Genomic DNA, 26288 nt, shown 5'->3' on the forward strand with positions numbered 1-26288 from the left:
CGTGAAGTTGGATTCTCTCGAGATCGAAAAGATTACCGAGGAGGACGCTGCAAATAGAATGCAGCTGTCTCAATCCACCAAAAAAATTTAAGAATGAGGCCACTGAAGAGAGGAAACACATTTTGTGACGTCAGCAGCTTCTCTGAGCTTCCTTCTGTTCTGGCGGTATGACTGAAACATTTGGCATTGTGATTCCAGGAGGTACTATATCTAGATTAGTATGCCCTGGTGATTCAGGCTCTTGGGGCACAAATTCTTGAAAGGACTTCCACAGACTGCACGCGCATGCACCATGTCATGACTGACTCAGTGACTCATGGGCAGCTGCATGTGGCGGCGCTCTGACGTCTATGCTGTGGAGAGGCCTGTAAAGTAGGTTATGCGTGTTCGGGTTGTTTTCAGCAAATTCAAATCGTAAATGCAGTGAAAAGGCTTTCATCTGCACTGAAGTCATACTGGGCAAGGAATTTGATATCAGTGCCGCATGTGCAGCTGCGTTTTGAATCTGACCGCTCTAGTGATGCGGCATATAAGGCAAAACCCACAGCAAACATAAATCTTGCAATTTAAGTATGCAATTCTAAATGCAACCAAATCAATCAAATCAGTGTCGCTTCGACACACATACCCTGTTCAGTAGACCAATCCCCAAACACAGACGCACATTGAGCACTGACTGTACATACCGCTGAATGGCATTTCATACCACAAACCATTGCCTGCAACCTGACTTCTGAGTCCTCAGTGTCGACGTGCCACATGCCTGAATGTCAGCCTGCGCATACTGTGTCACCCCACTCCTAACCTAACTTGGCTTGATTTTTTGTTCTTGGAGTTCACTTGGCATCCTGCACAACGCCCTGATCTGCATCGGCACTGCTACATCCTGCAGCTTCACCGCGCTCGACATCAGCACTGGCAGCTGAGGAATCCTTCATTCTGCCGGCACCCTGCAACTGGCCCCTGAAGCGCTCAAAGCGCTTGTCCAAATGGTACTTGATGAAGATCGCAGACACTGCAAAGATTGCAGAAGCTGCAGCGCCCAGCACAACACCCACAAGTGCTATTATCGGAGCTGGCCGGCACTGCAGCCAAGGCCCACATGGGGGTTCCACATATACGGTGACATTCTTGCAGAGAAATCGGACTGCGCGCAGACTGCCAGTGTGAGAAGCTTTTTCGGCCTGCGTCTGGAAGCCCACTAGCTTGTAAGACTGGGGACAAGAGTATGTGGAGCTCTGCAGGCCCTTCTTTGGGAAGCCGACACCTAGGAGGGCATCAACATAGTCCCCATAGTCCACGTGCAAAGAAGTGAAACCTTCCTTGGGATGGTTGATTGTTGAGTTGAGCAGCACTGGGTCAAGTTCTTTGAATGTGGGCAGAGTGGTCCCTTCACTGCATCTTGCAGCCACACTGGCCACCACCGGTTGGTGAATAGTGCGGTTCTCACCGACTAACACCGTTCGGTCACTGTTGAGCTTGATCTGCATGTCGGTTATGAATTCCAGGCCGGGGCACGCGTATGCCTGATCCAGCAACCCTTTGTTGGAACAATCCTGTTTGTTTCCGTACCAGTCGCTCCAGTTGCCTTTCGAACATGGATCAGTATCCCCAGCAGCATAGCTGAAGGTAATGATGCCGATGCAGAAGGCGAGCAGGAAGGCATGGGCAGTCGGCATCCTGCTAGCAAGAAGGAAGAAGCGCCCTCCTGCTGGGTGTGAAGGCGTCCTGTAGATTTAAGCACCTGCATGTAACATGGACATGGGAGGTGAAGTCTTCATTAATGGTGAAGTTGCTGGTCTCTGACGGGATCCCGCTCAATCCACCCGTACGACTGCAACTCTGACTTCCCTTTCATTTGACGTAACAGGCCTGCTACAGGCTTTTCATCATCTCCTAGGTATGAACATGGAGTGTTGTAGACAATAGGAAGTCTCAAGATGAACTATATTAGACCAACCGCATCAAGCAGAACACAGCGCCACGATGTCTTTCGGGAGCTGCTTCCGGGGCCGCACAAAAGAAAATAATCATACTTTCTTTCGTGACTAACGTATGTCCAGTCATAGAATAAAAGACGTCCTGTTGAAAGCGTAAGAGAGAACAATATCCTTGTACGACACTCACTGCCTAGGGCCCATACTGGAATACTAGCTTCGAAGGTATGATGATGTCTGTTCCACGACCAGAAGCTTTTGAGGGAGGTGTCAGAGCCTGTACGTGTCTAGTTCCCAGTCGTCGACCCGTGAAAATAAAGATTGCCTGGTGGCGAGAACTTCTTGAAGCCCTCGTAACACAAACCGACCGAGACCTGTTGAACCACCTTTCTTGTACACGTTCTGATCATGAGTTGTTCCTACCTGGGGGGGACGTCCAGCGAAAAGTGTATTGGCACGCTACCAGTGCCCTTTGCAGTATCTCGCAACGATACCATACTTCATGTGTACTGCAGCTCCTGCTGCAGAAGGTGCAGCAGCTTGACAGGCACCTGGATTGTGAAATTGTTCACCTTTGAAAGCTTTGAATTTCTCCCTTGGACACCGTGTCAGTCTCTCAGCTGGGAGGGGCGCCGTATGTATAATGAGCCAACTCCAACATGCCGATCCTTGCCATCATAATGCAGACATTTAAGATGCTTTCTGATATTTGAATAGGCAGTGACAGACTGTTCACAAGATCAATGAGCCTCAGGTGGCTCCCCAAAGGTCTCTAACAAAAAAACAACAATAAAATAAATAATAAATAATAACAACAATCATCTATGATAGTAATAAATAATAATGTTCCTCTATAGATTATGAAAAATTATATTTATAATGAGAAATTGCTAGTAATAATATTAGTGATGATAGTAATGGATTCATCCATTCTTCGAAGCTGCGCAATGCATACTGCAAGAGCTCTCGAGGCAGAACCTGCGCATGGGCATGCCGGGGTGACTTCTTACAACATGCACTTTGGCATTTATGAGATGAAACGCACATTTTTCAAGCTTGGCAATTGCCTGTTGTCAGGACCAAATTTGCCTAAAGTTCTGCCAGCCGGTGGCATCAATTTCAGGTGACAACCCTGATCAGCTGCAATGTTTGCCAAGCAGGCAGTGTTTGTCCCTTCCCAACCCTCTCATGTATGAGAGCGTATCATAAAGGGCGGCCTCTTTCAGCAACCAGCGATAGCCCACACACTGGCTGTATATGCTGTACAGCATTAATGAGATGAATCAAGAAGTGGAAAATACACAGTCTTTTACATTTCATCAGTAATTACAAGTAGCATCAAGGCAGAGGTGCATAACTGATACGCTCGAGCCTCTCGGAGACTGTCCTGCTATTATTGCCATCATGAAGTCTGGACACTAGTATATTGTGCTGCCAGAATGCAACCCCAAATTCCATTCATGTACACACTTGGCAAAATAACCCATTTCTCGGAAGAGCAAAGCCTGGACAACATATTAGCTGCCGGTGCTTGATCAAAATGGCCTGGGTTCATGAAGCAGGCCCTCGGATTTCCTAGGCACCACAGAAATATCTTCCCTGCACCTTCTTGTACTAGTGTACATTCTGGTTGCACCAGATCTCTCAGTATTCGGTTCCACCGTATTATATTGCCCTGACCCCTTACATCCCATCTCCCCATCTTGCATGCCCATATCTAAGTCCTACTTAACTTTCTGCCCAATGCCCAAAGCACCATCTGCTGCAATGCATCAGACCCCAAGAGAACATGTCCAAATCCTGCCACGAGTCTGGAAACGGCACGGCAGCCGAAGAGCTGATCACATGATGTTGCAGGCCTCCCGTTTAGGCCGGGTGTGGCGCGAGCCGCTGCGAGGCCTGTTATGTCTCCCGTGGTGCCTGTGGCCTGCCCTGCCCCAGCCGCCTGCAGCACAAGCAATTCCAACAAAATCAAGTCCAGGAGCAACTCTTGAGATCCAGTATTGGTTTGCCCATAAAAGGGCGCCTTGGGGACCCGATTGCAGCCCACACCACAGGTTCTCTTGGAGCTGCACTTCTCACAAGTGGTGCCCCCAAATGAGCTTCACGTCACAGTGACACTCTCAGATACTTCCTTCCTGGCATGGCCGGGGTTGAGCAGCTCCGCACTCCGCTCGGTGTCCCTGTGCTGCATGACCAAAAGCAGGCTACAAAGATACAATGTGAGCAGGATGCAATACAGAAGACGAATGACTCATATTGCCTGCACTTCCATAATCTGATAGATGAACAAGCTTCCAGAGTTGCCCACCTGTGTCCTGCTGTGATGGTGCGGGCGGCCCAGGCGGCCCGGGCTGCCCGGTTTGGGCAGGCGGCGGCTGCCCGTCCCCAGCCCGGCCGTCGGCCGCGGCGGCGGCGCGGCGGCGCTCAGCAGCTTCCTGCTCCTCCTGGTGCAGCTGCAACGCAAGTGCGTAGTCGGCGTTCGCCTGCTCCGTTGGTGTGCGTGCCTCCTCCGGTGTGCGCGCCTTCACTGGCTCTGCGCGTGCAGGGACAACTGTCAAATACCGGGCAACCAGCATTGGAATGGCAGTGCTTTTACGCTTTTATTTCTTGATGTGCCATGGTGCACGGAGGGCATGGCTTTTAGAGGCATCCTGTGCATCTCTAGTGAGGTGGCAATGGAAGTTAGAAACGAGAGGTTTTGAGATGAGGGAGAGCACCCACCTGGCAGCTTGAGAGTGCTGTTCACAAAGACAGTGTCTCCATCGATGGCATCCAGCTTCTCCCAGACCACTTGCTGCACACACATAGAACACAACATCTCATTTTTTACGCCAATAGTTTATGAGCAACTTCATTAATTATTCTTCCACACCCACACGACTTCACTTCAAATAAGAACTTGCACTTTCAAAAGGACAGCAATGCGTGCTCACCCTCTCATGCAGGTAGCCCAGGTCGGTGACGAGGATGTAGAGAGCGTCCTCGTATTTGAATAGAGTGTTGAAGTGGTTGTTGCGGAACAGCACCGCCAGCTGATTAGGTTTGAGCCCAGCATGCAGGCTGACGAGGCCGTGCTCCGTCAGCTGACTGGACGTGTTGTCCAGGAAGGCCCGGATCACATGCGCATCCCCCGGCGCCGCGCGACCCCCCGGCGGTGGCGCAGGATCCCCCGCCGATGGCGCCTGTTCTTGCACCGTGGACGCGTCTCCGGCGGCGTTCCCTACCGCGCTACCGGCCGTGACTTGCAGCGCGGCTGCCCCGGAAGCTTCTGTCGGAGCTGCAGGGAAGGCCTCCTTTGCGCAGCCGGCCAGCATGGCAGCGAGGTGGGCAGCTTCCGGCGCCTTGGCGGTTGTGCTGGCGCCAAGTACCCGGCCGTCTGAGTCAATCATTTCTAGAGCTTGCACAGCGCCTGTGCTGTCTGCCGCCTGGCTCTCCGCGGCCACCTCCTCTTGTGCAAAATTGCTCTTGTGCGGTGGCTTTTCACTGGGATCTGCAGCAGCCTCCGGTGTCTGCTCCTCTGCAGCTGGATCGCTCTTGTGCGGCGGCTCTTGGGCACGCTCTGTGGCGGCCTCCGGAGTCTCCTGAGCAGCGTCCGGCTCCGCCATCTCTTCGTCCAGGACCGACCCCTTCGGGTGACTGATCACAACATAATCCTCTGCCAGAGCCGCCCCGTCTGCGGCCGCGTTCCTGGCCTCCGCGTCCGCGTCAGCCGGGGCCGGCTGCGGCGCCGCGACCAAAATCACAGTCGGCTGTGGCGGCTCGTCAACTGCCATGGGCTGCGGCTGCTGCATGTCCTGAGGCTTTGAAGATGTTTCAGGGGCTGGCTGGGACAGGGAGAGGTTCAGTGCCGCCTGCAGGTCTGAGTCATACTCTGAGCCCAGAAGATCCAACTCCTGCCGCATGTTATTGTCAGCTGGACTCTTTTCTGCAGCTGCAGAGGCCTCCATCGGTGCGGGTCCGGCGGCGCTGTCGGCTGCAGGTGGTGCCTTTGCCGCACTGCTGCTGCCAAGGCCGTCAGATTCAGGTGGCTCTGGGGCGTTGTCAGGTGCCCCAATGCTGGTGGCAGCTGTGGCGGTGGTTGTGTCGGCAGCGGGGGCCGCGGAATTGTCGGCAGATGTGGATCCAGCCAGCGAGAGGAGTCGCTCGATGAGGGCATTGTAGGACATGTTGCCGATGCAGGCCACTGTCTCCTTGTCCTGCGCAGCAGCAGTCACACTTGAGCCAGATGGGTCTAGTTTGATATCAGGATCTAGTGCATTGAAACCACAACATGAATCAGACATGCACATGTGCTAATGTACTAATGCTCAAGCAGTGCTCTCATGCGACAAAGCCAAGCGAGGAATTCTTGGGACCACGGAATAATGCAGGCAGGTAGACTGAGCCACAGGGGACAATGGGGAGAAGCTGCGGACAGGGCAGTGCATACCTGAGGGTCCACCAACCATCCGTGCACAAGATGGATGTCGAGGAGGTCGAAAATGGCCACAACGTCCGTGAACTGCAGGAAAAGCGTTCAACAGCATCTAGAAAAGGTCTAATGTCTCAGACTAGTATGTACAGGATATGACCCATTATCCACGATTAAAGGCAAGCAAGGGCCATCGTGAATTGATTATACCTCAAAGCCCTTGATGTCGTGGTAGAAGATGTTCACGTCCAGGCCAGTGGTTAGCTTGGGCAGCATTTCCACTGCATCCCCCATGTTCTTCTGGAGGTTGGCCTGCAGCTCTGCATCCGAGGTGCCCAGTCTCTCTGGATTGTTTGAGTCGAGCAGGAAGCCAGCGATCAGCGCAAGAAGTCTTTCCTGGCTGACTTCAGAATAGTCCACGGACAACTGTATCTGGTTCCTCAGCAGCAACACGTTTGCCAGTGCAATGAGGGGACATGGCCCATTCTCATTTTGTACCACGACGGGAACGTCTCTTCCTAGGAAGTTGATCGCCTTGAGTTTGTAATGCACAGCCATCTTGGCTATCACACGTGCTTGTTTAGAAAAGCGCTGCCTCACAGTCAACACTGAAGGTCCATCATGCCCATCTCAAAACGAGGACAATGCTGCGCTTTGTAGACCTGATATCCTAAGAATGAATTTAAACGGAGATCAACTTTCAGAAAATTCACTTGTGCCGAAGGAACTGGGGGAAGCTTCACCTCGATGGGCCCACTGAGTCATCGCAAAGGAGGCTGCCACCTGGTGCAAATGGATATGCTTTGCTCAAACCGATGGCAGCATTCTTTAGTCCTCATACTAATTGAAGAGCTAAAACGTTGGAACATCTCAGCTGTACTTTGGGAGCCCACCAGTGTCCTCCATATTTCATTTATCCATCGTTTCTTTCTCATCTTCTTTAGAAGTGTCCGACGTTCTCAGTTTCCTAGGCATTTCGGCTTCATTCAGGATTGAAACCTTCAATTAAATAAAGATTCCCTAATTGACGCGCGGGGCACTGGCGTTCGGCATCAGACTCGCCTGTACTGCCCACAACGGTATAAACGGTGTATTGAGAGGTCCCCAAAATGCTACCCGGGGATGCGATGGGAGTGAACAATCAGCACAAGCACCTTTCCTCGCTCGAGATCCGTTGCCAGAGCGGCAACTTTGCCACGGCCTCTTTCCTGGTGTCAACATCAGGTCTCCCCTACCCTCAGAAGCCACAGCCCTGCTGCATTTTGCTGACCATCCGCTGCCATCTACGAGCATCTAGACCCACCATCAGCCAGTCATACCATCCTACAACTGCTCTGATGAATATGCATGCCTGAATCACAGGCAAGACCAGTGGGAGGGGCGCTCAACAGGCGGCTGCACCGCTGCCTGCGCCTGTCTTTGAGCTGGCTGCAGCTCCGCCAGCAGGCAGTGCACAGGACGTTGACCTGGGCAAGCTGCTGGTGCGGCGGCCGATAGCGGCCTTCGCGCTTGTGCCCCAATCCGCTGTGCTCTTTGCGGCCGGGGCTGTGGCTGGCGCCCTAGGTGTGCACCTTCCCTGATCGGTTTCCATGCTAGCATCTCTGCAGCTGGACCGTGAATCCTCTGGCCATCTCAAGCTGCACCTTTCGTGCAAGAGACTTGGCTCAAGAGCACTAACACTGCCATTCTAAATTTGCTTGAAAGTGTCACCCTTTCATGAACTGATGAGTGCAGTACACTGGTCGCCACTCAGGCCTGTCCTTTCCTGTTTGGCAGGTCTGGAGTCTTCCTTGTCTGTTGAGCGCTTTGTGCTTAAATTCCTACGGCTGTGTGTGGCTCTGCAGGGAAGACGTTGACGGCACCGTTGGACAGAGTGAAGCTTCTGCTGCAGACCCGAGGAGGTTTACAAGGGGGCGCGCTAAAAGCAGCCGCACGCGGCGGCGGCGTCTGGGACGCACTGGTGGTCATCGGCCGGGAGGAGGGCTTTCTGGGATACTGGAAGGGGAATGTTCCGCAGGTACTCATTCCAAACATCTGGCTCCTCAGTTAATCAAAGTGCGCTGCAAAGACATGACTTCTTCAGAGAGAGAACTCCCGGCTCATTTGTGCACCATGGCAAAATTGTAGTGCACTAATAAAATATACCTTTCTAGAATTGAAGGCAAAGGAGACGTTGCACCTGCCCAAGATGAATGCCTGCATGCATGCATGCTGGCTCAGGGGAGGTGCGTGTGATTCAGCAGCCCCATCTAGTTCGTATTGAGATGTCTGTGCTCCTGCCCAAGGTGAATGCCTGCATGCATGCTGCAGCAGGACTGATCGGTGTGATTCAGCAGCCCCATACACTTCCCCTTGAAATTTCTGTGCTTCCTGCTGGGTGCAGATTCTGAAGGTGGTGCCCTACAGCGCAATCCAGCTGTGCTCCTACGAAGCGGCCAAGCGGCATTTGCGCAACAAGGAGACCGGCGAGCTCAGCGTGCCTGCTCGGCTGGCCGCGGGCGCCTTTGCCGGCATGACAGCAACCCTGGTATAGCCAGATACCAAGCTTTGCTCCCTTGTATTTATGCTGATGCACCAGGATAATTGCACCTCCTGCCCGTCAATGTCTCGCCCCGATGTATTTGTCAAACAAACTGCATTGCTGGCGGCAGCAGTGGTGTTCGATTGCGGTCAGCCCAGGTCACTCAGGGCACGGGTAAGGAATACGTAATCAGCACCATGTTTCCCGCATCAATTAATTATTTTTCCTAAAAAAAATGGTTGAAAATTTAGACCTTAAATTGCAGAATATAAACCCTATGACAAAGATGAGACCAGTTTTGGAAAACTCTCGCTGAGCCCGACCCATTGGTGATGATGAAACAACATTAACAGGAAGAAAATACCTTAAAAAACATGTCCAAAGAATTCATGCATTTTGAGGAGTGTGGGATTCATGGTGCTGACTACGGTATGATACACCAAAGGGGACGCTGCAAGCTCGTCCCGGCATGCTAGGCCTGCAATGCTGGGGACACTGCAAAAAAATTTCAAGGCCTTGCAGGGCAGCAAAGTTGACAGGCATCTGGAAGCTAAACTTACCGCTGGGCCGCAACAGATGGGTCCTAAAGGCCATGCAGTTCGGCCTGCCTGACAGCTCTCAGATCATCTCTGAGCTGCTGCCCTCCCGCTCCAGCTGTTTTAGGGCTTACACTTCTTATTCCCTTTCTTGCAACCCTCTTTACAGGCAAATTTTCTACTGGACACATTGCGGCTGGGGCTGGCGGGGGGCTACCGCACATCTTCGGCCGCTCTTTTTATTCATCAGAGCCCCTGAAATGTGAGCCATGAATGCAGGCGACGTATCCGCTGGACACGCTGCGGCTGCGCCTGGCGGTGGACCCGGCCTCAAGGAGCGTGGCGGGGGCGGCTGCGGCGCTGATGCGCGAAGGCTCCCACCGAGCATTCTTCCGAGGCCTCGGCGCCTCCATGCTGGGTGCGTGAATGCGAAACTGTGAATGGAAATTCGAATTTCATTGCAACCGTCTGGATCCTGAAGCCTCAGATGAAGCAGGGATCCTTGGAGACAATTGCGGCTCAATCTATGGGGCACTCAGTTGCTTCGAGATCTGAAAGACACCAATATTTGCAGATGTTGACCCTGCTCCAGCGCGGCACCTTCTTGGGCTAAGTCTCAGTCTGAAGTCATACACCTGTCTCTTCCCACCTGCGTTGCTTTGCACCTTGATCATCTGATGATGCTTGGGGTGCAGAGGCTGATTCTTTTTTTATTTTGGCAGAATACAGTACTGTATAGAATTGCCGAAGTGTTGCCGGTCCTGTGCAGGCATCGCTCCCTATATGGCTCTGGAGCTCGCTGTGTTTGACCTGATGCCAACAGACGTGGCGCCATTCGTGCGAGGCTTCAGCTCTGCGCTGCTTGCGACAACGCTGTGCTATCCGCTCGACACTGTCAGGTGAACGCCTGTTATCGCACAGAAATTAAGCAACCCCACGCCGTCCCCATTCTTGAATTCCATGCTCAGTCTGACACCAGGTCTATTGGGCAATGATGCGCATGAAGAACGCGGGTAATGTCTACTGAACTTTCATCAAATGGACTTAGGGGCGACGATCTGGGGAATTGTCAGCTGAGCTATATCAAGGAATGCATTTGTGCACGCAGGCGGCAAATACAGCTGCAGAGCACGGGCGGCGCAGGGCCACTGCACATGGCAGAGAAGATTCTGCACAGGGAAGGTCTGGCCGGTTTCTACCGGGGATTCCTGCCCAATGCACTCAAAAACCTGCCCAACAAAGGTGCGCAATGATTTCGGTAAAAATGGCTTCGCTTGAAATAAATTGATGCCCCTGCTACTTCAAATGATGCCATGGCTACTAGTCACTGAGTAAAAGTAAGTGCCTGTATCGCCAACGATCAGGCAGTCCTTTAATAGCCTATAAGTTATAGGTCAGCACATGTGCAAACACAGTATCACTGGCAAGAGCAGACAGGTATGCTTGGCTCGGTCTGATGTGAAATTCACGAATGAGTCAGGGCAAGGCGCAGGAACATCTCAGCAGGCCAGCATCACCTGCAAACAATACCTGCAAACAAAGGAGTTCTTGGCTGGAGGCAGTGCTGGCACAAATTTGCAGTCACCTGCAGGAAATTATCTTACGTGAAGGTCATGGCATCGATCATGACTGCTCAGAGAGAAAAGAAAGCAAACGGGCTCATTCTGATGTCCCCATGCAGGTGTCCGTCTGGCAGTGTTTGATGGTGCAAAGAAGCTGCTCATTAGAGCAGACGAGGCCTACAAGGAAGAGCTGGAGAAGGCGGATGGCACAATGTACAGGCTGAAATAGATACAGTAGTCGATTTTGAGATTTTGCATTCCTGTACGACACTCCTTTTTGGATTGCAAATTATTGATGACCATGAAACAGGACCTGCAAATTCCTGCCCAATCTGGGCAGAAAGTCTGCCCAAAACTGCGTGTGCAAGTCACCATGCTTCCACAAGAAATTCTAGGACAAAGGCGTGTAATATAATTCTCAAGAAAGATTCTAAGAAGCAACGCTGTATTTCAAGCCCACATTGCATTTGAAAAGGAGACGCTACAGGAGGGGAATAGCAGTGCAGTTGCGATCTAGAAGTCGATCTGTACTTCCGAGACGCAAAGCACGACGATGCGGTTGGCATGCCACGAGACTTCGTATTATACAATTCATTTTCACGACACGAAGCGGCTGCAGCATCGCAGGAAAACTTTAGTAAAGGCCAGGAGGTACCATCAGCAGAAAACTGCTGCAGCAGGGGGAGTCGCAACGTTATCCGCCACAGCTAAAGATGACTACGAGGTGCTTGTCTTTACACTTCAATTGCATTCATAGAATCTGATATGTTCATACCATAAAGACAAATGCTGCATGACTGAGCAGAGACCACAGTCCTGGCTATTGGGAAAGTTGATGTCTTTCTGTGGTCCAGGATCGGTTGTTGGAGCTGCTGAGTCTTGACAGCGAAGACCTGAAAGGATTGGCAGTCAAAAGCTCCGGCGCTATTGATATGGGCTTCCTCTTGTGGCTGGCTAGCAGGTCCTGCTCTGCCCACCTGCTCTTTCACACGACACTTCACATCCATAGTTGAGAGCCTATTGGCAGACATTCAGCACAGGAATCTGACCAGGACACAGGTTTTACAATGCAAGGCCAGGCAGCTGAGATGCAGGTGCATGCCTTTGACATCATGGAATTTATCTTGTTACAGGGAGGACGCTGCCTCCGGTGCAGAGAAGCAGAGGCTTGGAACCCTCGCCAGCCAGCTCACTGCTCTCCATGAAGGTTTAGGTGCGCCTCACACTGAGCACCCTTCGCACTTGAAGATACAGTATGCCACCCCAACTAAGGACATGCAAACAAGATGACGGGTAGCTGTACAGCAGCGACTGAGACGATCAGGCAAGTCTTCCAGGAACATCCTGGAATAGGACACTTTCTTCTAAACCTTTTGAGTCCGCCCAATTTAAAAAAGCACCTGAGAAGGGTGGGGCAGTCGTGTTATGGCCTACCCATATCCAAATCGAGCCGCAAAAGCAAGGGCTTGGGAGCTCAAGAGTACACTGTGCTGGCAGCAAACTCACAGATGGGCGAAGAATTGAGACTGGTAATTCTACGTGTTCTAGACTACATGTCATGGGGCTGACTGGACAGTGTCATTATGGAACAGAGCCTGCGGCGATGGAGTCCTTGGAGAGAGCAAGCACGGCACTGGTGGAAATGGATGTGCCTCGCGAGAATGCATTGGTACAGCTGGATGCCAGGTGGCGAGCGCTGACTAAGGATCCTGCGGCAGCTGCCCTCTCGCTGGAAGCTGCCCAGCTGGCAGAACGACAGGTACACAGTAAACCATCCTCACAATGCCTTCACATCCTCGCTGTGCTTCTGCTTTTTGCGTTGTTAAGCCTGAGGTCCAAAGAGTGTTTATGAGACATTGCTCTGGCAGCCATGCAGCTGGTGCCTTTTGGCCAGATGCGTGGGCTTGACATCAACTTGCAATGGTTGAAGACAGACCAGGTCATGCAGAGGTCTCAGCCTTGTGTGAATGCCTGATCAGGTGTCGCAGCTTGGGGCGGGAGTGAGAGACTCCAAGACGACATCTGCTCTTGAATTGATCGGTCGCAAGAGGCTAGGTGCGCTTCAATCAACCTTTGCCAATCTCGTATATGTGTCAATTCCCACTTTCCACCCTTCATCGGCCCTAGTATCTCCTGATTCCACCATTGCAGTCCCCATAGAAAGTAAAGGCTGCAGGAGGTCCCTTCCCTGAACCCCACCATGCATTCCTCTGGACTCTTAAGGCCACAGATTTTGTCTGAGTGGGGCATTCTATTCCATGACATTCAAATTAGGGTTCCTTGTAGACACATGAAGCATGCGCTTCAAGTGCAGCGCTTTGCCAAATTCTGAGGGTGGATGAAGATTGGAGGTTGGTGGGTTAGGTGAGGGTGAGTCACTGCCGCTCGGCCCGGCCGACCCAGCGTCGCGCATTCTGGAGGCGCTGCTGGCGGTGGAGGACGAGAGGGAACGCCTGGAACTGCTGCCAAGCGCGTTCGAGCCCCCTGCAGAGGGGGAATTGCCGCCCGAGGTGACTCACCCGCCTGGAGTGATGCATCTCAGAGTCACATCTCACGCATGCCTCTCATTTTCCCTTTTATCCAGGGCAGTATGTGGCTTTGCCAGTGCCCCAGAAGTGCCGAATGTGAATGGTATAGCAGCAGTGGTGGTGGTTTTTACATGGGCAGCTTTACTAGAAGTCGGCGCAACGCTGGCAACGCTGGCATGCAGACTGTCACTTCTAGCCTTTCTGGCTGGCAATCCACAGGGAGCCTACAAAGCATGGAAAGGCACAGTCTTTCACTTTTTGCATCCACGAACAGCAGGGTCAGTGTTGCGCAAGAGTGTTGCACAGTGGCAGTGTTGCTTCACAGAAACAGGAGGAGAAGCCTTGAGCAGTGTGCAATTAAGGTTGTATGCTGTGGCAGGATCCTGAAGCGGATGAGCAGCTGCACACAACACCTGCTAGCCTATTGCAGGTGCGTGCTTGCAGCTGTTAACTATAAGTGACTTCAGGAATTTGGAACGTCGTCAGTATTCTCAGTGGTGCTCCTCCCATATTCTGCAGAGCCTAATGCAAGGAGAGTGCAGCAGCTCTGCTATTGAGCAATGTCCATGTCTGGTACTTGACTGTGAAGAAGATCATCGGGGGATTTTCTGCTGCAGGCCATAAACTTTGCACTCTCCCGGCTGGAGCAAGGTTCGCCAGCTGCTGCCTCTCTTGTGGGGAGTGTGGAGAATGCTTCGGGAGCTGGAGACTTCAAGAGCAGGCTTCTCAGCCTGCGCGCTGAGGTTTTCAGGATCTGGGACGGTGGTATGCCTGATGCATAGACTGTGTTGTGCTTGCAAGGAATCTGAGAGCGCTGGTGGTTACTGTACATGGGATCGTGGATGTGATCAGTGGGGGTGTCTAACCCTGGCGGAACGGAAAAAGCTCAATGGGAATAGCGCATTTGTGCACACTGTGCGAGCACGCACTGTATAGAGTCCCCAACATGCATGGCTCGGCGTCTGGTCTTTGCCGTTGCAAGTTCCTCAATAGGCTTTGAGAACTTTCAAGGGCACAGGGGCATCCATTCACACAAGTCTTTGCTGACCAACAGTACAGTGCTGAAACATTTAAACATTACCCAAAATGCAGTGAACAGCTGGGGAGTAAATTAATGCTGAACGCCCATCATGGCATGGTAACAATGCTATAGAGCTGCGAGCCCTGCAGGCTAAAGCAAAATGCCCAGTAAAGCCTCGCTTGGTGACACTCAAGGTACCCAGTGCATCCTTTCAACCTCTACTGCAACTTAATGCCTGTGACACACTACTTGCTTCATGATGCAGATGAGCCCGCCCTGTCTGCAGCGGCGTCCCTGCTCCTGGACCAGTCATCAAAGAAATATCCCTCGTCCATCCTGCAAGGCCACCACAGCAACTGAAAATCGAGCAGAGTGAAGACCGTCTCGGGGAGGCGCTTGGGAAAAAGGAAACATGCGCCTCGTCCAAGGGACAGACATGACACCTTGCCACATGGGGCACCATGAATACAAGCACCGGGAGCCTAGTCAGCACAAGCTGAACTTGTGCTTGGTGAGTCAGCGCATGAGTCGGCAGGGCAGCGGCCGGTGCAGCGCCACATGCTGCCAAAATAGGGAATGTTTGTCAGCGGGTGATTCAGCGGAGCAACAGTACCAAAACTCCAAGCCCTGATAGTCAGCATTTTAGCGAGTGCTGACTATCGACCGAGTCGGTGGGTAAGTCAGCAGGGCAGAGGCCAAAGCGCCACCCGCGTGCGGCGCAGCACGCGGCCACAGAGGCAATGGGATAGTAGTTCAGGGGTTGAGTCGCCAAGGGAGCAGTGGTGAGCACTTGGGTAAGCCCAAGCATTGAGTGAGTCAGCAGGTGAGTCAGCAGGGCAGCAGCCGGCATGCTGCCAGAGATACGGCAAACAGGCATTAAGGCAGCAAGTGAGCAACCCAGTGAGTAGGTCGTCAAGCACTGCCTACAGTAGAACTGCTAATACTCAATACTCGACCGCTTGATGACCTTTCAGTGAGTAAGCGGGTGAGTCACCAGGGCGCGTCGTCCTCGCTGGTGTGGCGGCCGGTGAACTCCAGCCGCGCGCCGTAGATCAACGCATTGTCTTCCTCGATCACATCGCGCGGCGCGTGGAAACTGCCGCGCGCCTCGTCCACAAAGAACGACGCCACTGCGCGAAGCCAAGAAACTTCAAGCAGACACCATCAATAATAATGGGCGCTACGGCTTACATTACATCACAATCGGGGCTGGGATATGTGAACTTCGGCTTGGGAATTTACATGTGAAGAGGGGACCATCCGGCGGCCCCGTTCAGGCACCCGTCAAGCATCTGTCATCCGTGATGAGCCAGCAGTGATAAAATGGTTCCGTGCTTCATGAATTTTGCTTGCTGGGGCTCCATGGGTCAGGCATCAGGGGGCAGCGCCAACATGCAACTTACACCCCTGATAACACCGCGGTATCATCATAAATGTGGCAGACACACTCACCTCCTTTCCTCCACTCGAGAGCAGGCATGTGCAAAAGCTGGCAGGTGCACACAAGCCAGGGTTCCCCCGGGCATCAGGGGTAAGCAAGTGGTAGAGAAGGCAGCTCACCAGCATAGGTGACATCGATGGCTCCCTTGGAGTGGGGAATGTGCAGCTTGTCTCCCCACTCAAAGGCGTTCTTCTCAGGATGCCACTGCGTGGCTGTGTACGGGTACTTCTTGCTCTCCATCGTGGAGATGTACACCTGCGTGGTAACATTCAACCTTGCTTCATGCTCCTTAATAGGGACCACGGAAGCTCAAGTGTCTCATACTGAAAATTCCCGGCGATGAACAGTCTGTTGGCAGAGCACAACACCACTGGCAACAACAGCTGAACAGGTGAATAAGGCCCAGACTCCCTCAGAGCTGACTACTATGACAAATGCATATTGACAACCACTTCATGAGCGCCTGTGCTGAACTTTCCTATATGAATGCCCATGCCGAACCCTTTTCCAGGGACATCCCTGCTCTTGTAAAACTGCGAGGAAGGATGTGATACCGGAACGCTGTCACCCCACACCCTGCACCTGTATAGATCTCCTTACAAATCAATAGAGGCATCTGTCCAGGGGCGCACCTCTCCCTCAGGGTCAGTGCTGAGCGACAGCACCTCGTACTCCTCCTTGAGCACCTTGTCGGCATCGAAGGATGCCAGGGAGAGGCCATGGCTGTGGCTTTCACGCGCGTACGGTTTGGCCGCCAAATCAGCGACGATCTCCGGCCGCAAGCTGCCGAAGAAACGGCTCCCCAGTGCCTTCTCTGTGAAGTACAGTGGCGCAGCCGTGTCCTCGGAATCATAGCTGCAGGTAGCAAACTATGTGTTATACTTCTGGGCTTCGAATTTGAGCGCGGGAATTTGAAATTAGGTGAGATCATCTTCCATAGCACCCTTGGCCCCTGTGCTGCTTGACGCCCAATGCATGCCTGGCATTGCAGTGGTCCCCAGAAGTCGCCATTGCCTTCAAGTGCCAATGTGCGCGGATGCGTCAGACAGCTCCTTAGAGTGTCAATCATGGTGCGCATAGAGGGTAAGGTAAGATTTCCTATCGGGCTGAATGTTTGGAAAAGCAGACTTTTTGGCAGGTTTAGCAGGTGGCCAAGCAGTGCTACTTGAGACTTTGTCCCCCTTGTACTGACCCTCTCCGATGCATGCCCGTCTGCGTGGCCTACTGTTGCTGTGCTGTGCGCACATCCCAGTGCAAGGCATTTTTTGAATCGCCGTGGGCAATGAAGCAGCCTCACCTGCCCAGGATGCTGGTGTTGCCCGAGGCGATGACTGCCAGCGTCTCGAAGCCGAGGCAGATGGCCAGTATTGGGAAGTAGTCCCCATTGTCATTGGCCTCATTCGCCAGGCGAACAACCTCAGTCGCAGTGTCAAAGAAGGTGTGACCTGGGCTCAGCCGTGCAGAGCCCCCAGGGATAAGGAAGCCGTTGATCATGTCGAACCTGGGAACATACACGTTGATGTGAAGACCACAAGATTGTGCAAGTGGCGCTTGAAAAGAAGCTCACAGAGTATGACAGTAGACAATCAGCACCGGCAGGTGACTGTCGCAACTGAAGAAAGCAATGGCGGATGAGGTAAGAACGTCTCAGGGCTTTGTCATGTATAGGAACTGTAATTAAGCATCCAGAAGGGCAAAAACAGGTACGCTGCTCACCTCCTCTTGATCTCGGCCTTGTCCATGTCGTGGACGAAAGGCACCACCCTGGCTCCCGCAGCTTCCAGGAATTTGACATACGAAGCTGCAATATAGGATTCATGCCTGCCTGCTGGATCGCTTGGCTGCGACAGCAGGCCGATCAGGACGCGATTGTTTCTCTTGTGGTGCTTTGCATCCTCGTCAGTGCCCATTGAATTGCTGTTCTGTACGCCCGTACCGATCCTAATAGCGTCAACAGATAGCAAAGATAGCAAACTGGTGCCCGTCAGGCACCAAAAGAGAAGCATGGCCCTCCCCATCGCGCTTTCGTAACACCGAGCCGACGCACGTGCAGAGACAGCACAGCTTTTCTTCTCTTTCTAGAGCCTACACTTAGTCAGAGAAGCTACAGCCCTATGTATCAACAGCTGGTAACGTGTGATCACAGAACCATCCTCTAAATCAAGTTCTGTTGCAGGCCAGAGCGAATTCCCACAACGTGACCCCAAGATTCCGACATGGGAGGATTCCAGATTAGGCTTCCCATAATGTGCTGGCAATATACAGACACGAGCCTCTGCATGTTAAGCCCGGGAAACCACAATGACACAGTGCAGCAATCCCCAGAGTGCATGCCGTGATATGGGCTAGCTAGTCTTCTATTGATGCTTGTGAGTGCGTGCGCATTGCTTGCATTTCAATTGGGCCCGGGCCCGGGCCCGGCTCGACTCGGAGCCATTTGAAATGTATATACTATCAGTCGCCCAGGCTTGCTCTTGCAACAGCCCATCAGTGCTCGTTGCATGCGTGTGTTTCTCAAATTTAGGATGGGGTGTCACAGCCTGCCCAATGTCTCGGGCCGCTGGGCACGGGTTGCTCGGGCCCAGAGATATTGCTTACATTGTGACCAGCACGTGCTTGGGGATGAGCGCCATCTGGTTTTTGAGTGCCCTGCTGTGCAGTCCATTCGGGACCAATATCCTGCTTTGTTTGGTGCTGCCATTCAGACCATGCAACAGTTCATGTGGCAGTTAAATATTGTCAGTGTTGCACACTTTGTCATAGATTGTTTTGATCACTTGGATGCTGTCAGTACATCCAATCAGCCCTGGGCGGCTGGAGTTGATGTGTAATTTCCTTCCTTCCTTCCTTCAGTATTTAAATCGAACTTGCACAGCTTGCCCGACAAATACTTCGCCAAAGTTCCAGATGAAGTTCAGCATTGAGTTCTGCGATCATGTCATTCGTTCTAGCTAGTAGGAGCACTGCATGCATTGCACAGATGAACCACCGTGTTAGTTAACGGCAAATAAATTCCCAAACACCCAGTGCACCATGCCATGCCTCAGTTTGAAGCATCCCTGCCAAAAATATACGGGCCTATCTACGGCCCATGTGTCTGTCCTTGCAGTTGCATCTCAGTCTTGATTTGACTAGTGCAGCTGTCAGAAGATGATGCTGGGTTTGCCGCCCCTCTTCTTTGCAGCCGGCTTCTTGACAGCGCTGGCTGCTCTCTCTGCTTTCTCCTCCTCTACTGTCGCTGCAAACTCGTCCTGTTCTTCCTCTTCCCGCCTGCAATAAACAGAACTGCTCTCACAATTCATTAAATTGCTGAGATGAAATAGCAGCACATTTTTGTCTACGGCTGAGGCAGCGCGCGGAGTTTTGTGCAGTCTGATGCACATGTCCATGCATGCTTGTTTCAAGGGGGCATGTGGCAGCTGGCATGTAATTTTAGCACATCTGTCCGCAGGGCTCAGGCAATAATTTGAGCATTGCGCAAGGTCCATGCTGACTGCAGGGAGGCATGTGGCAGCTGGCATTGTTTTAGCTCCTCTGCATGCAGGGCTCAGACAAAGTTCTGAGCAACTGAGCAAAGTTCTGAGCTGATCAGCTTCTGCAAGTGCGTGCAGAGTGCAAGGAGGCATGTGGCAGCTGAGATAGCATTTCGGATCCTCTGCATGCAGGGCTCAGAATGTTATTATAGCAGTACGCAGGTCCATCTGACATGCAATGGTAGCACCTCAGCATGCAGGGCTCAGTGCGCAGAGTTTGGAGCATTATGCAGGAGTATGGCGAATGCAAGTGGGCATGTGGCGGCACATGCCTGTAGCTGGAGCGGATCTCTCGCTTGCGCTTGGCCGCCAGCTGTTTCTCCCTCATCTGCCGCACAATCTCAGCCTGGAATGACTCACCCTGCACAATCATCACTTGATCTTGACACTAATCAAACACCTCCTGCAGACAGCAGTGTCCTCTACACACTCAACCCAATGGAACTAGATTGGTCCGCACAAAGGTACTTGCTTGAACAATTGCTACTCTCTATTGTCTAGCTGTGAATTTGCTGTTGTTTCGCGCTCCTCAGCCCCTATTCTTGCAGCTCGATTTTTTGAGCAGGCCATAACACGACTGTGCCACCTTTCTCAGGTGCTCCTCTAGATTGGGCGGACTGGAGAAATCCTTTTCAGAGTTGTGTTGTACTGTGTGCCATAAACCCTTGCCGAACAGCAGAACCTCCTTAGCTTGATGCACAACAATGTGGACCTGGAGCCAGATAGACTCATGGGGGAAAGTATGCACCTCTCGCTTTTGGAGCTCTTTTGCTGCGTCCTTCTTGGCAGCATAGAGCACCACACGCTCCTCCGGGGTGGCAGCTGCCTCGGCAGCTTCCTTGCGCTTGCGCGCTGAGTCAGCGTGCTCCTTCAGAACCTCTTCCTGCAACAGGGCACGAGCCACTCATGCATGACAAATCATGACGAGACCCCCCTGCTTTGGACTTCTCTGAGGCCCGCTCAAGGACAATAGAGGCCCCTGCTGTCTGTCTTGAACCAGACAAATCCTATTGTGGAGAAGAACAGCGAAGCATGAAAACAGCAGGTAGATACTCTGTGGCTTATCATTTACACCTCGGCTGATGAGCCGCATGCACAGGAAAAAAACCCAACGGCAGAAGCTGCATCAGTCACGAGCCTTGCTGCATTTTGTGCCCTTAAGGGCACATCCCACATGTGTCGCCCTCCGATGCTGTCACTCGTGACTAATCTGTGAGTACCCTTACTGAGCAGTGAGTACTCGCACCAGCTGGCCGCGGCTGCGCAGCAGCCGGTGCGCTTCGTTGAGGCACTCGAACGCTTCGCGCGCTTCGGGGCCGGGGTTCTTATCCGGGTGCACCAGCACCGACAGCCGACGGTACGCCTTGGAGACTTCTGCGGAGGGAACGTCCCACACCGTGCGCCCCAGTGCATCCATCTCTGGCGGTGCTAGCTCCAGCAGCCTGCGCCGCTGGCCCCGTCATGCATTACTCATACTGAGCCAACCCCAAATTGAAGCATGCAAACAATCATTGGGCGCACTGTAGGTGCGGCATGTCCCTGCTTTGTGGTCCTACTGGGCTCCTCCTCAGAGGGACAATACCTGAACCAGTCTTTCTCCTTCTTTGCAGACAGGATGCGCTTGATGGCATCACTGGCCTGCATGGGAGCACTGGTGTCGAGATTGGCATCATCAGCGCCCTTCTCAGCGCTGTCTTTGCTCTCCTTTCGCCGTTTGGCAGACTGCAGCGCCTGCTCAGAAGCCGCTGCCTCGTTGAAGACCCTGTTTAGCAGCCGTTCGTCCATGCAGATGTCCTCATTCTACATATCTCAAATGTTTGGTGTTCATACTGGCCACATCAAGCTTTCATACGAAGCATCCAGGCCCGTTGCAGAACAACCATCGCTTCAGTGCTTGAGAGCAACAAGAGCAAAGATCATGCGTTTCAAAAAATTGTCTGAAAATGGTTCTTCTATTCACGTCGCTTGTAATTTGGTCATCTGCTTTGCAAATTGATGTGGAATTGGCTTGTTAGTTCTGCTAGGGTTTCTTAGGGCAGGACTGGGAGGCCAAGATTTGGACCGTTCAATAAGCCAATGAAGAAAAAGAGCAATTGAAAGAAATCGCAACAGTAGCAATTATGCAGGGGTGCCTGATCGGTGGTGTCTTGCTGCCAAGGAGACCCTGCAATCTCCATCAGATCTCTGCATGGAAATTTCGCGCTCCCATCCCTTTCAGGAAAGCGCCTGTCTGCGGCATACCTGACTACAAATCACCCGGCTACTACGGCCTGCCAAAGGATGCAGGCGCTACATCGGGCCCCGCGGGTGGCCAGGCCACTCCTGAACCAGGAACATCACCTCCTACGTGCGTTTCCTTGGAAAGCCCTTGTGTCAGCTGATTGTTCTTGTCAAGGCAGCAGAGCTTATGCCAATGTGTGGAGAATGCCTTGCATGTCTTGCAGTGGTTCACTGTCGAAAGAACATCTCTCCTGACACCCAAACCCCAGGTTTACAGGAGGTCGTTGGTCTACAGATATATAGCCTCTTCAAACGTTGCCTTGGCCAACAATGGGGTCATGATCTGGCTTCAGAATTTCATGTATCATCTTTGGTTATTGGCTGTTTGCAGGAATGCAGGCAGCCCTTCCAGCTACCAAAGCCCAGCCCCTTACAGCACACCTGACTACTCAGCTCCCACAGCGGCTGTAGCATCAATCGGAGGTGATCAACTCTCTTTGGATGCAAATCAAGCTCCTGACACACTATCTGGCATGAGCAAAGAGTCTGTCTTGGGGTTCTGTGAAGCCTTGTCTTGGTTCATGACAAGTGGGACTTCGTACTGCCTTTGCGCTGTATTCTGGCAGACCCGTTGTGGCTGCCATCCTGATAATCTTATGGGCCAGCATGGCCTTGTTATCACCATAGATCAACGTCGCGCATGCATGCAGGAACTGGGGGGAACAGCAGGGGGCCAGGCGGTGGCGACGGTGGAGGAGGCAGGGGCGGCGGTGGCGGCGGGCAGGGGGGCGGCGGGCAGCACGGGCCATGGCGTCTGCTGACCATCCTGTTCGCAGCACTGGTGGCAGGTAAGCTTACACACTGCGGCACTTTCACTCATGTAATCTCAATGAAATTGCAGCAGTCACATCCGCACTCAGTGATGCTGTTTTCTGGCATGTGGTTTGCTCCGCAGCTGCAGAACGCTGTCACCTGGGTGCCATTAGACCACTTCTCAACAAGCAATTAGCATGCATGCACAGATGCGCAGAGTGCAACATCCAATGGGATTACGCAAGGGCTACTGCACAGAACAGAGATGCCAGGTGTACAAGGCAGTGCCAGCGCCCATTATGGACAAAAGGCTACCTCGGGGTGTCTATACAAGTGACATAGTCACATACAAGGCAGTTGTGTCTGTAGACCTTCTTTGACAGGAGCATGCACCGGGATGCGCACAGTGCAAGGAAGCGCAGTCCATGCCGTTCATCCATTATTGCAAGCAAAGTCACCGCATGCGGGAATGCGAATAATGCGGGATATAATAGAATGCGTGTATTTTACTGCATTTTATTTTTGGGGCATAGAATGCAGATAAAGTTGGTGATCTGTTCCTGCAGCTGGCGGCGCGATGGCCTACAGCAAGAAGGGCAGCAGGGCTTCGCTGGTAGCCAGTGGCAGCATCACTGGCGCGCTGCTGCTCAGTGCAGCGCTCATGGGCGGGCCGCTGCGCGTGCCAGCCACGCTGCTCGCGCTCGGTGACTAACTCCTTTCCTCTGTCAGCACCCCTGGAAGCGTATGGCTAGTGACCTGGTTAGGAAACAATGAGAAAGTTTCTGGCTTGCGCGCGGTCTCTTTAATGCATGAGGTGTTTGCGGCGAATGTGGGAAGGAGCCGTTTCTGGCTTGAGCCATTGTGGCTCGCGCCTGCTGTGGCTCCTGCATTTTTGAGCGCGCCCACTGGAGCTGCCTGCCCCCGACACAAGGGGACGCAATTGGTGGCGGAATTGTGGTTCACCGGGCATACCTGCATGATGCTGCGTCCCCTGGGGGCCTTACCACTCTCAGATCTTCAAACTGCAGATTCCTTGATTTCCAGAGTGTCAGGCGTAGAATTGTGGGCGTGACGGCCCTAAATTCAACAAAATCTGTGTCTGATCGACACTTGCTCCCAAAGCTCACTTCGTTTTTGGCTGTTCCCAGTGCATACGGCCCGCTGGACCTAAATAAGCATATGTGGCACTTATTCGGGTGCATGTTGGACTGGTCTAGTCACAGCTTTTCTTTGTGTGTTGCAGCTGCCAGCTGCACTCTTGGTACCTACATGGGCAAGGGGTACGTGCGAACAAAGAGGGTGTTTCCTCAGGGGGTCTTCGCGCTAACCTCGCTGCTGCTCAGCGGCGGTTACATCGTCTCAATCACTTGAGGCAACGCAGTCTGGGCGCTGGTCTGTCTATCTTGAAGACTCTGCCAAACTCCACGCAGACTCTTCCTAATCTAAGGGACTGTCCTTCATGAGATTGTCTCTTCGTATCATGCTGTTCTCGTTCCTTCGAAGAGTAGAAGAGATCTTGCATATTGCAAGTCCCTTTATCATAGGAGATTCTTGACTTGATGCTTGGTTGCCGTCTGTGCGTACTGTATATGTGCTTGGTGAGAACTGTGCTGTCAATGCATTGTTTTGAAGTAACTGCGGCATGCATGGGGAATACGGATGAGGAACAGAGTTTCTGTGAGGCGCATGTGATATTGAAGTGGCAAGCAAGTGGCCATAGAGGATTTTCTTGGAATGGATGGGAGCAATGTACCTATGTAACAACATTGCATATTGTAGCAAGACAATTCTGGGGTCGGCACATTTATTCTCGACCAGGATGTGAGATTCATTTATCGATGTTATCAAAGACCACCATGTGTATTTCAGACCTGCCTCCAGCATGCATGGGTCCGACCTTTGGGTCGTGACAGCTTCCAAAATGTGTCATCATGGGAAATTTCTCCCTTCACTTGCTGCATGGCATTCCACGCGTCCACAAGACTGGTAGCACCATTACCTTTGCCAATGTGCCCTGCTACCGTCGGTCCTTGTCAGTATGCTGGCACATGTCATTCTATGGCCGCCAGACTGTGACAGTCTGCCGCAATGTCTTGAAAACATCTCAAGGAAATCTCAATTGTTGACACTGACTGCCTTAATAAACGGTCTGCCCATTTGTTTTCAGGGCTGCCAAGTCCAAGCACCTATGTCTGCGGCTGCTGCTGCGAACAGGGACATGAGCAAGTGTCGCCTTCTGAAGCCTGGCCTCCTGCAGTAATGCAACAATAAAAAGGTGCATCAATTTCAGACTGCTCATCCAATTTGCATGATCGGGCATCTGTCGTGAGTCTTGCACCTCGACAACAAATGAATTGTAATCTACCACACATTGGCAGTGCACTGTATCAAGCAAGCACAAGGTTTTCAGCTGGTCTTTAAGGAACAAAGGCTGGTGGTGCAGGGTCCTTGCAGCCACTCAGAACACCAACAGATAGCATCCCATGTCAGAATGTCCAGGTCTATGTCACAGTTGGACTCAGAAACTCAATGTTTGGGCAGGTGAGGCATTTGTACTCCTGTGGACCCCGAGGCCACAGATGACCCCTACTCGGGGATATCTGTTACATGACAGGCAAGGCAGGGATGCTGGAAGACAGTCCTGGCTCGGTCTATGGGGCACTCAGCCAATTTAAGTTCTAAAGTGTCAAGCATTCGCTGCAGCTGGTGGGACTTCCTACCTGATGAGCCGACACTCATGCGATCCGCTAGCTGAGGGCAGATCTCAGTGGAGTTGAAAGAGAGGCTCGCCTGTAGCAAGCCGTTGTACGACCTCCAGGCCTGTCAAAGCAGATCGGAATCATTGCCCCATTGTCTGCCTTAGTATAAAAGGGAATGACGAGTCTGCACCTCAGCAAAGTGTTATGTGCAAAAATAACATCGGCAACTCTTTGTTGATGTGCATCACAGGCTTTGCTAGGCTCACTCTCAGATGCACCCAGTTTGGCCAGAGCATGCTGTAGGAGACAGTCTCATGGCTGAAAATGCCCTAACTGCAATGAATGACATTACTCTCCACCCCTGACAATGCAATGCCACCACCGTCTTGCTCTCTCCTTTCCAGTCATCTGCAGAGGGCTCCGATCCATGATGTTGAGGCTGTGAGGCTGGAAGGTTTACCGTGTTGCAGGCGCTGTTGGGGTCGGTGCATGGCTGGCAGGGGCCGCTTGCGCGCTCCCCAACACACAGGGGCAGGCACAAGGCTCCTGGAGACTGCCCGTCTGCTGTGCCGCACTGGAACCAGCCTGACACGCGCGTGAGGCAGGGAGGCCTTTGGGACTGCAGCAGGCCGCGATCTGCGCCTTTAGAAGCAGGCCTCAGTGCTCTGCAGGAGGATAGCGTGGCAAACACCTCCAGGGATTCCTGAACTATATCTTTCAACAAGGGTCAAAGCAGCTCCCTGGAACTTTCTTTGTGGGAAGCAGAGATGTCAAGACGTGGAATGTAAGTACTGGGATGTTTGACTTCCGAGAAGCATCATAATGTATGCAATTTTATAGAGCAAGCTTACCTGAATTCACTACCACACCGGTGATCACCAGGAACACCGCTAAGGAAGCAGAGAAGGGCCTCGACATCTAGGGGCAAGTGCTGATCCCCTGGCAGCTCGATCAGGCCACCGCCTTGGACGCCGGCCCAGTACTCCCAAAACCGATCATCAAGATTTACGCGTTGCTTGGCTCCGTGACATCGCTGCTTTACTTCTCTAATCGATCGTGCTTC

The 26288-nt window shown here is 52.5% G+C and overlaps 7 protein-coding genes across 7 annotated transcripts; 2 read left to right on the plus strand and 5 right to left on the minus strand.

Annotated features, from left to right (window-relative positions):
* Positions 1–836: 836 nt before the first annotated feature.
* COCSUDRAFT_55760 (hypothetical protein) lies at positions 837–1679 on the minus strand (the record flags this gene model as incomplete). Its single annotated transcript, XM_005652265.1, has 2 exons — positions 837–1033; positions 1451–1679. 2 exons carry the CDS (start codon positions 1677–1679, stop codon positions 837–839), a joined length of 426 nt encoding a protein of 141 aa, XP_005652322.1.
* Positions 1680–3230: 1551 nt separating this feature from the next.
* On the minus strand, positions 3231–7053 carry COCSUDRAFT_64379 (DUF544-domain-containing protein). The gene is made up of 6 exons (XM_005652266.1): positions 6562–7053; positions 6370–6441; positions 4874–6136; positions 4662–4734; positions 4249–4473; positions 3231–3882 (listed from the first exon to the last, which is right to left on the minus strand). The coding sequence occupies exons 1-6, from the start codon at positions 6907–6909 to the stop codon at positions 3779–3781; spliced, it is 2085 nt and encodes a 694-aa protein (XP_005652323.1). The 5' UTR covers positions 6910–7053; the 3' UTR covers positions 3231–3778.
* A 788-nt stretch (positions 7054–7841) lies between these two features.
* Positions 7842–11199, plus strand: COCSUDRAFT_11469 (mitochondrial carrier; the record flags this gene model as incomplete). The annotated part of the gene is made up of 7 exons (XM_005652267.1): positions 7842–7914; positions 8196–8368; positions 8735–8878; positions 9688–9826; positions 10178–10307; positions 10517–10650; positions 11090–11199. Coding segments are annotated over 7 exons (903 nt in total), but the record flags the coding sequence as incomplete, so codon positions are not given.
* A 3330-nt stretch (positions 11200–14529) lies between these two features.
* On the minus strand, positions 14530–17870 carry COCSUDRAFT_64380 (class I glutamine amidotransferase-like protein; the record flags this gene model as incomplete). Its single annotated transcript, XM_005652268.1, has 6 exons — positions 14530–14855; positions 15514–15649; positions 16080–16215; positions 16593–16815; positions 17258–17461; positions 17677–17870. 6 exons carry the CDS (start codon positions 17868–17870, stop codon positions 14774–14776), a joined length of 975 nt encoding a protein of 324 aa, XP_005652325.1. The 3' UTR covers positions 14530–14773.
* A 932-nt stretch (positions 17871–18802) lies between these two features.
* On the minus strand, positions 18803–21465 carry COCSUDRAFT_52268 (hypothetical protein). Its single transcript, XM_005652269.1, has 5 exons — positions 21076–21465; positions 20740–20935; positions 20242–20376; positions 19766–19854; positions 18803–19230 (listed from the first exon to the last, which is right to left on the minus strand). Exons 1-5 carry the CDS (start codon positions 21276–21278, stop codon positions 19104–19106), a joined length of 750 nt encoding a protein of 249 aa, XP_005652326.1. The 5' UTR covers positions 21279–21465; the 3' UTR covers positions 18803–19103.
* A 647-nt stretch (positions 21466–22112) lies between these two features.
* On the plus strand, positions 22113–24300 carry COCSUDRAFT_32107 (hypothetical protein). The gene is made up of 4 exons (XM_005652270.1): positions 22113–22196; positions 22424–22561; positions 23093–23230; positions 23770–24300. Exons 3-4 carry the CDS (start codon positions 23104–23106, stop codon positions 23895–23897), a joined length of 255 nt encoding a protein of 84 aa, XP_005652327.1. The 5' UTR covers positions 22113–22196; positions 22424–22561; positions 23093–23103; the 3' UTR covers positions 23898–24300.
* On the minus strand, positions 24282–26267 carry COCSUDRAFT_52270 (hypothetical protein). Its single transcript, XM_005652271.1, has 4 exons — positions 26077–26267; positions 25686–25867; positions 25247–25346; positions 24282–24777 (listed from the first exon to the last, which is right to left on the minus strand). Exons 1-4 carry the CDS (start codon positions 26141–26143, stop codon positions 24713–24715), a joined length of 414 nt encoding a protein of 137 aa, XP_005652328.1. The 5' UTR covers positions 26144–26267; the 3' UTR covers positions 24282–24712.
* Between the last annotated feature and the right edge of the window lie 21 nt (positions 26268–26288).

The sequence above is a fragment of the Coccomyxa subellipsoidea genome (assembly GCF_000258705.1).
Source record: "Coccomyxa subellipsoidea C-169, whole genome shotgun sequence".
Lineage (NCBI taxonomy): Eukaryota > Viridiplantae > Chlorophyta > Trebouxiophyceae > Coccomyxaceae > Coccomyxa > Coccomyxa subellipsoidea.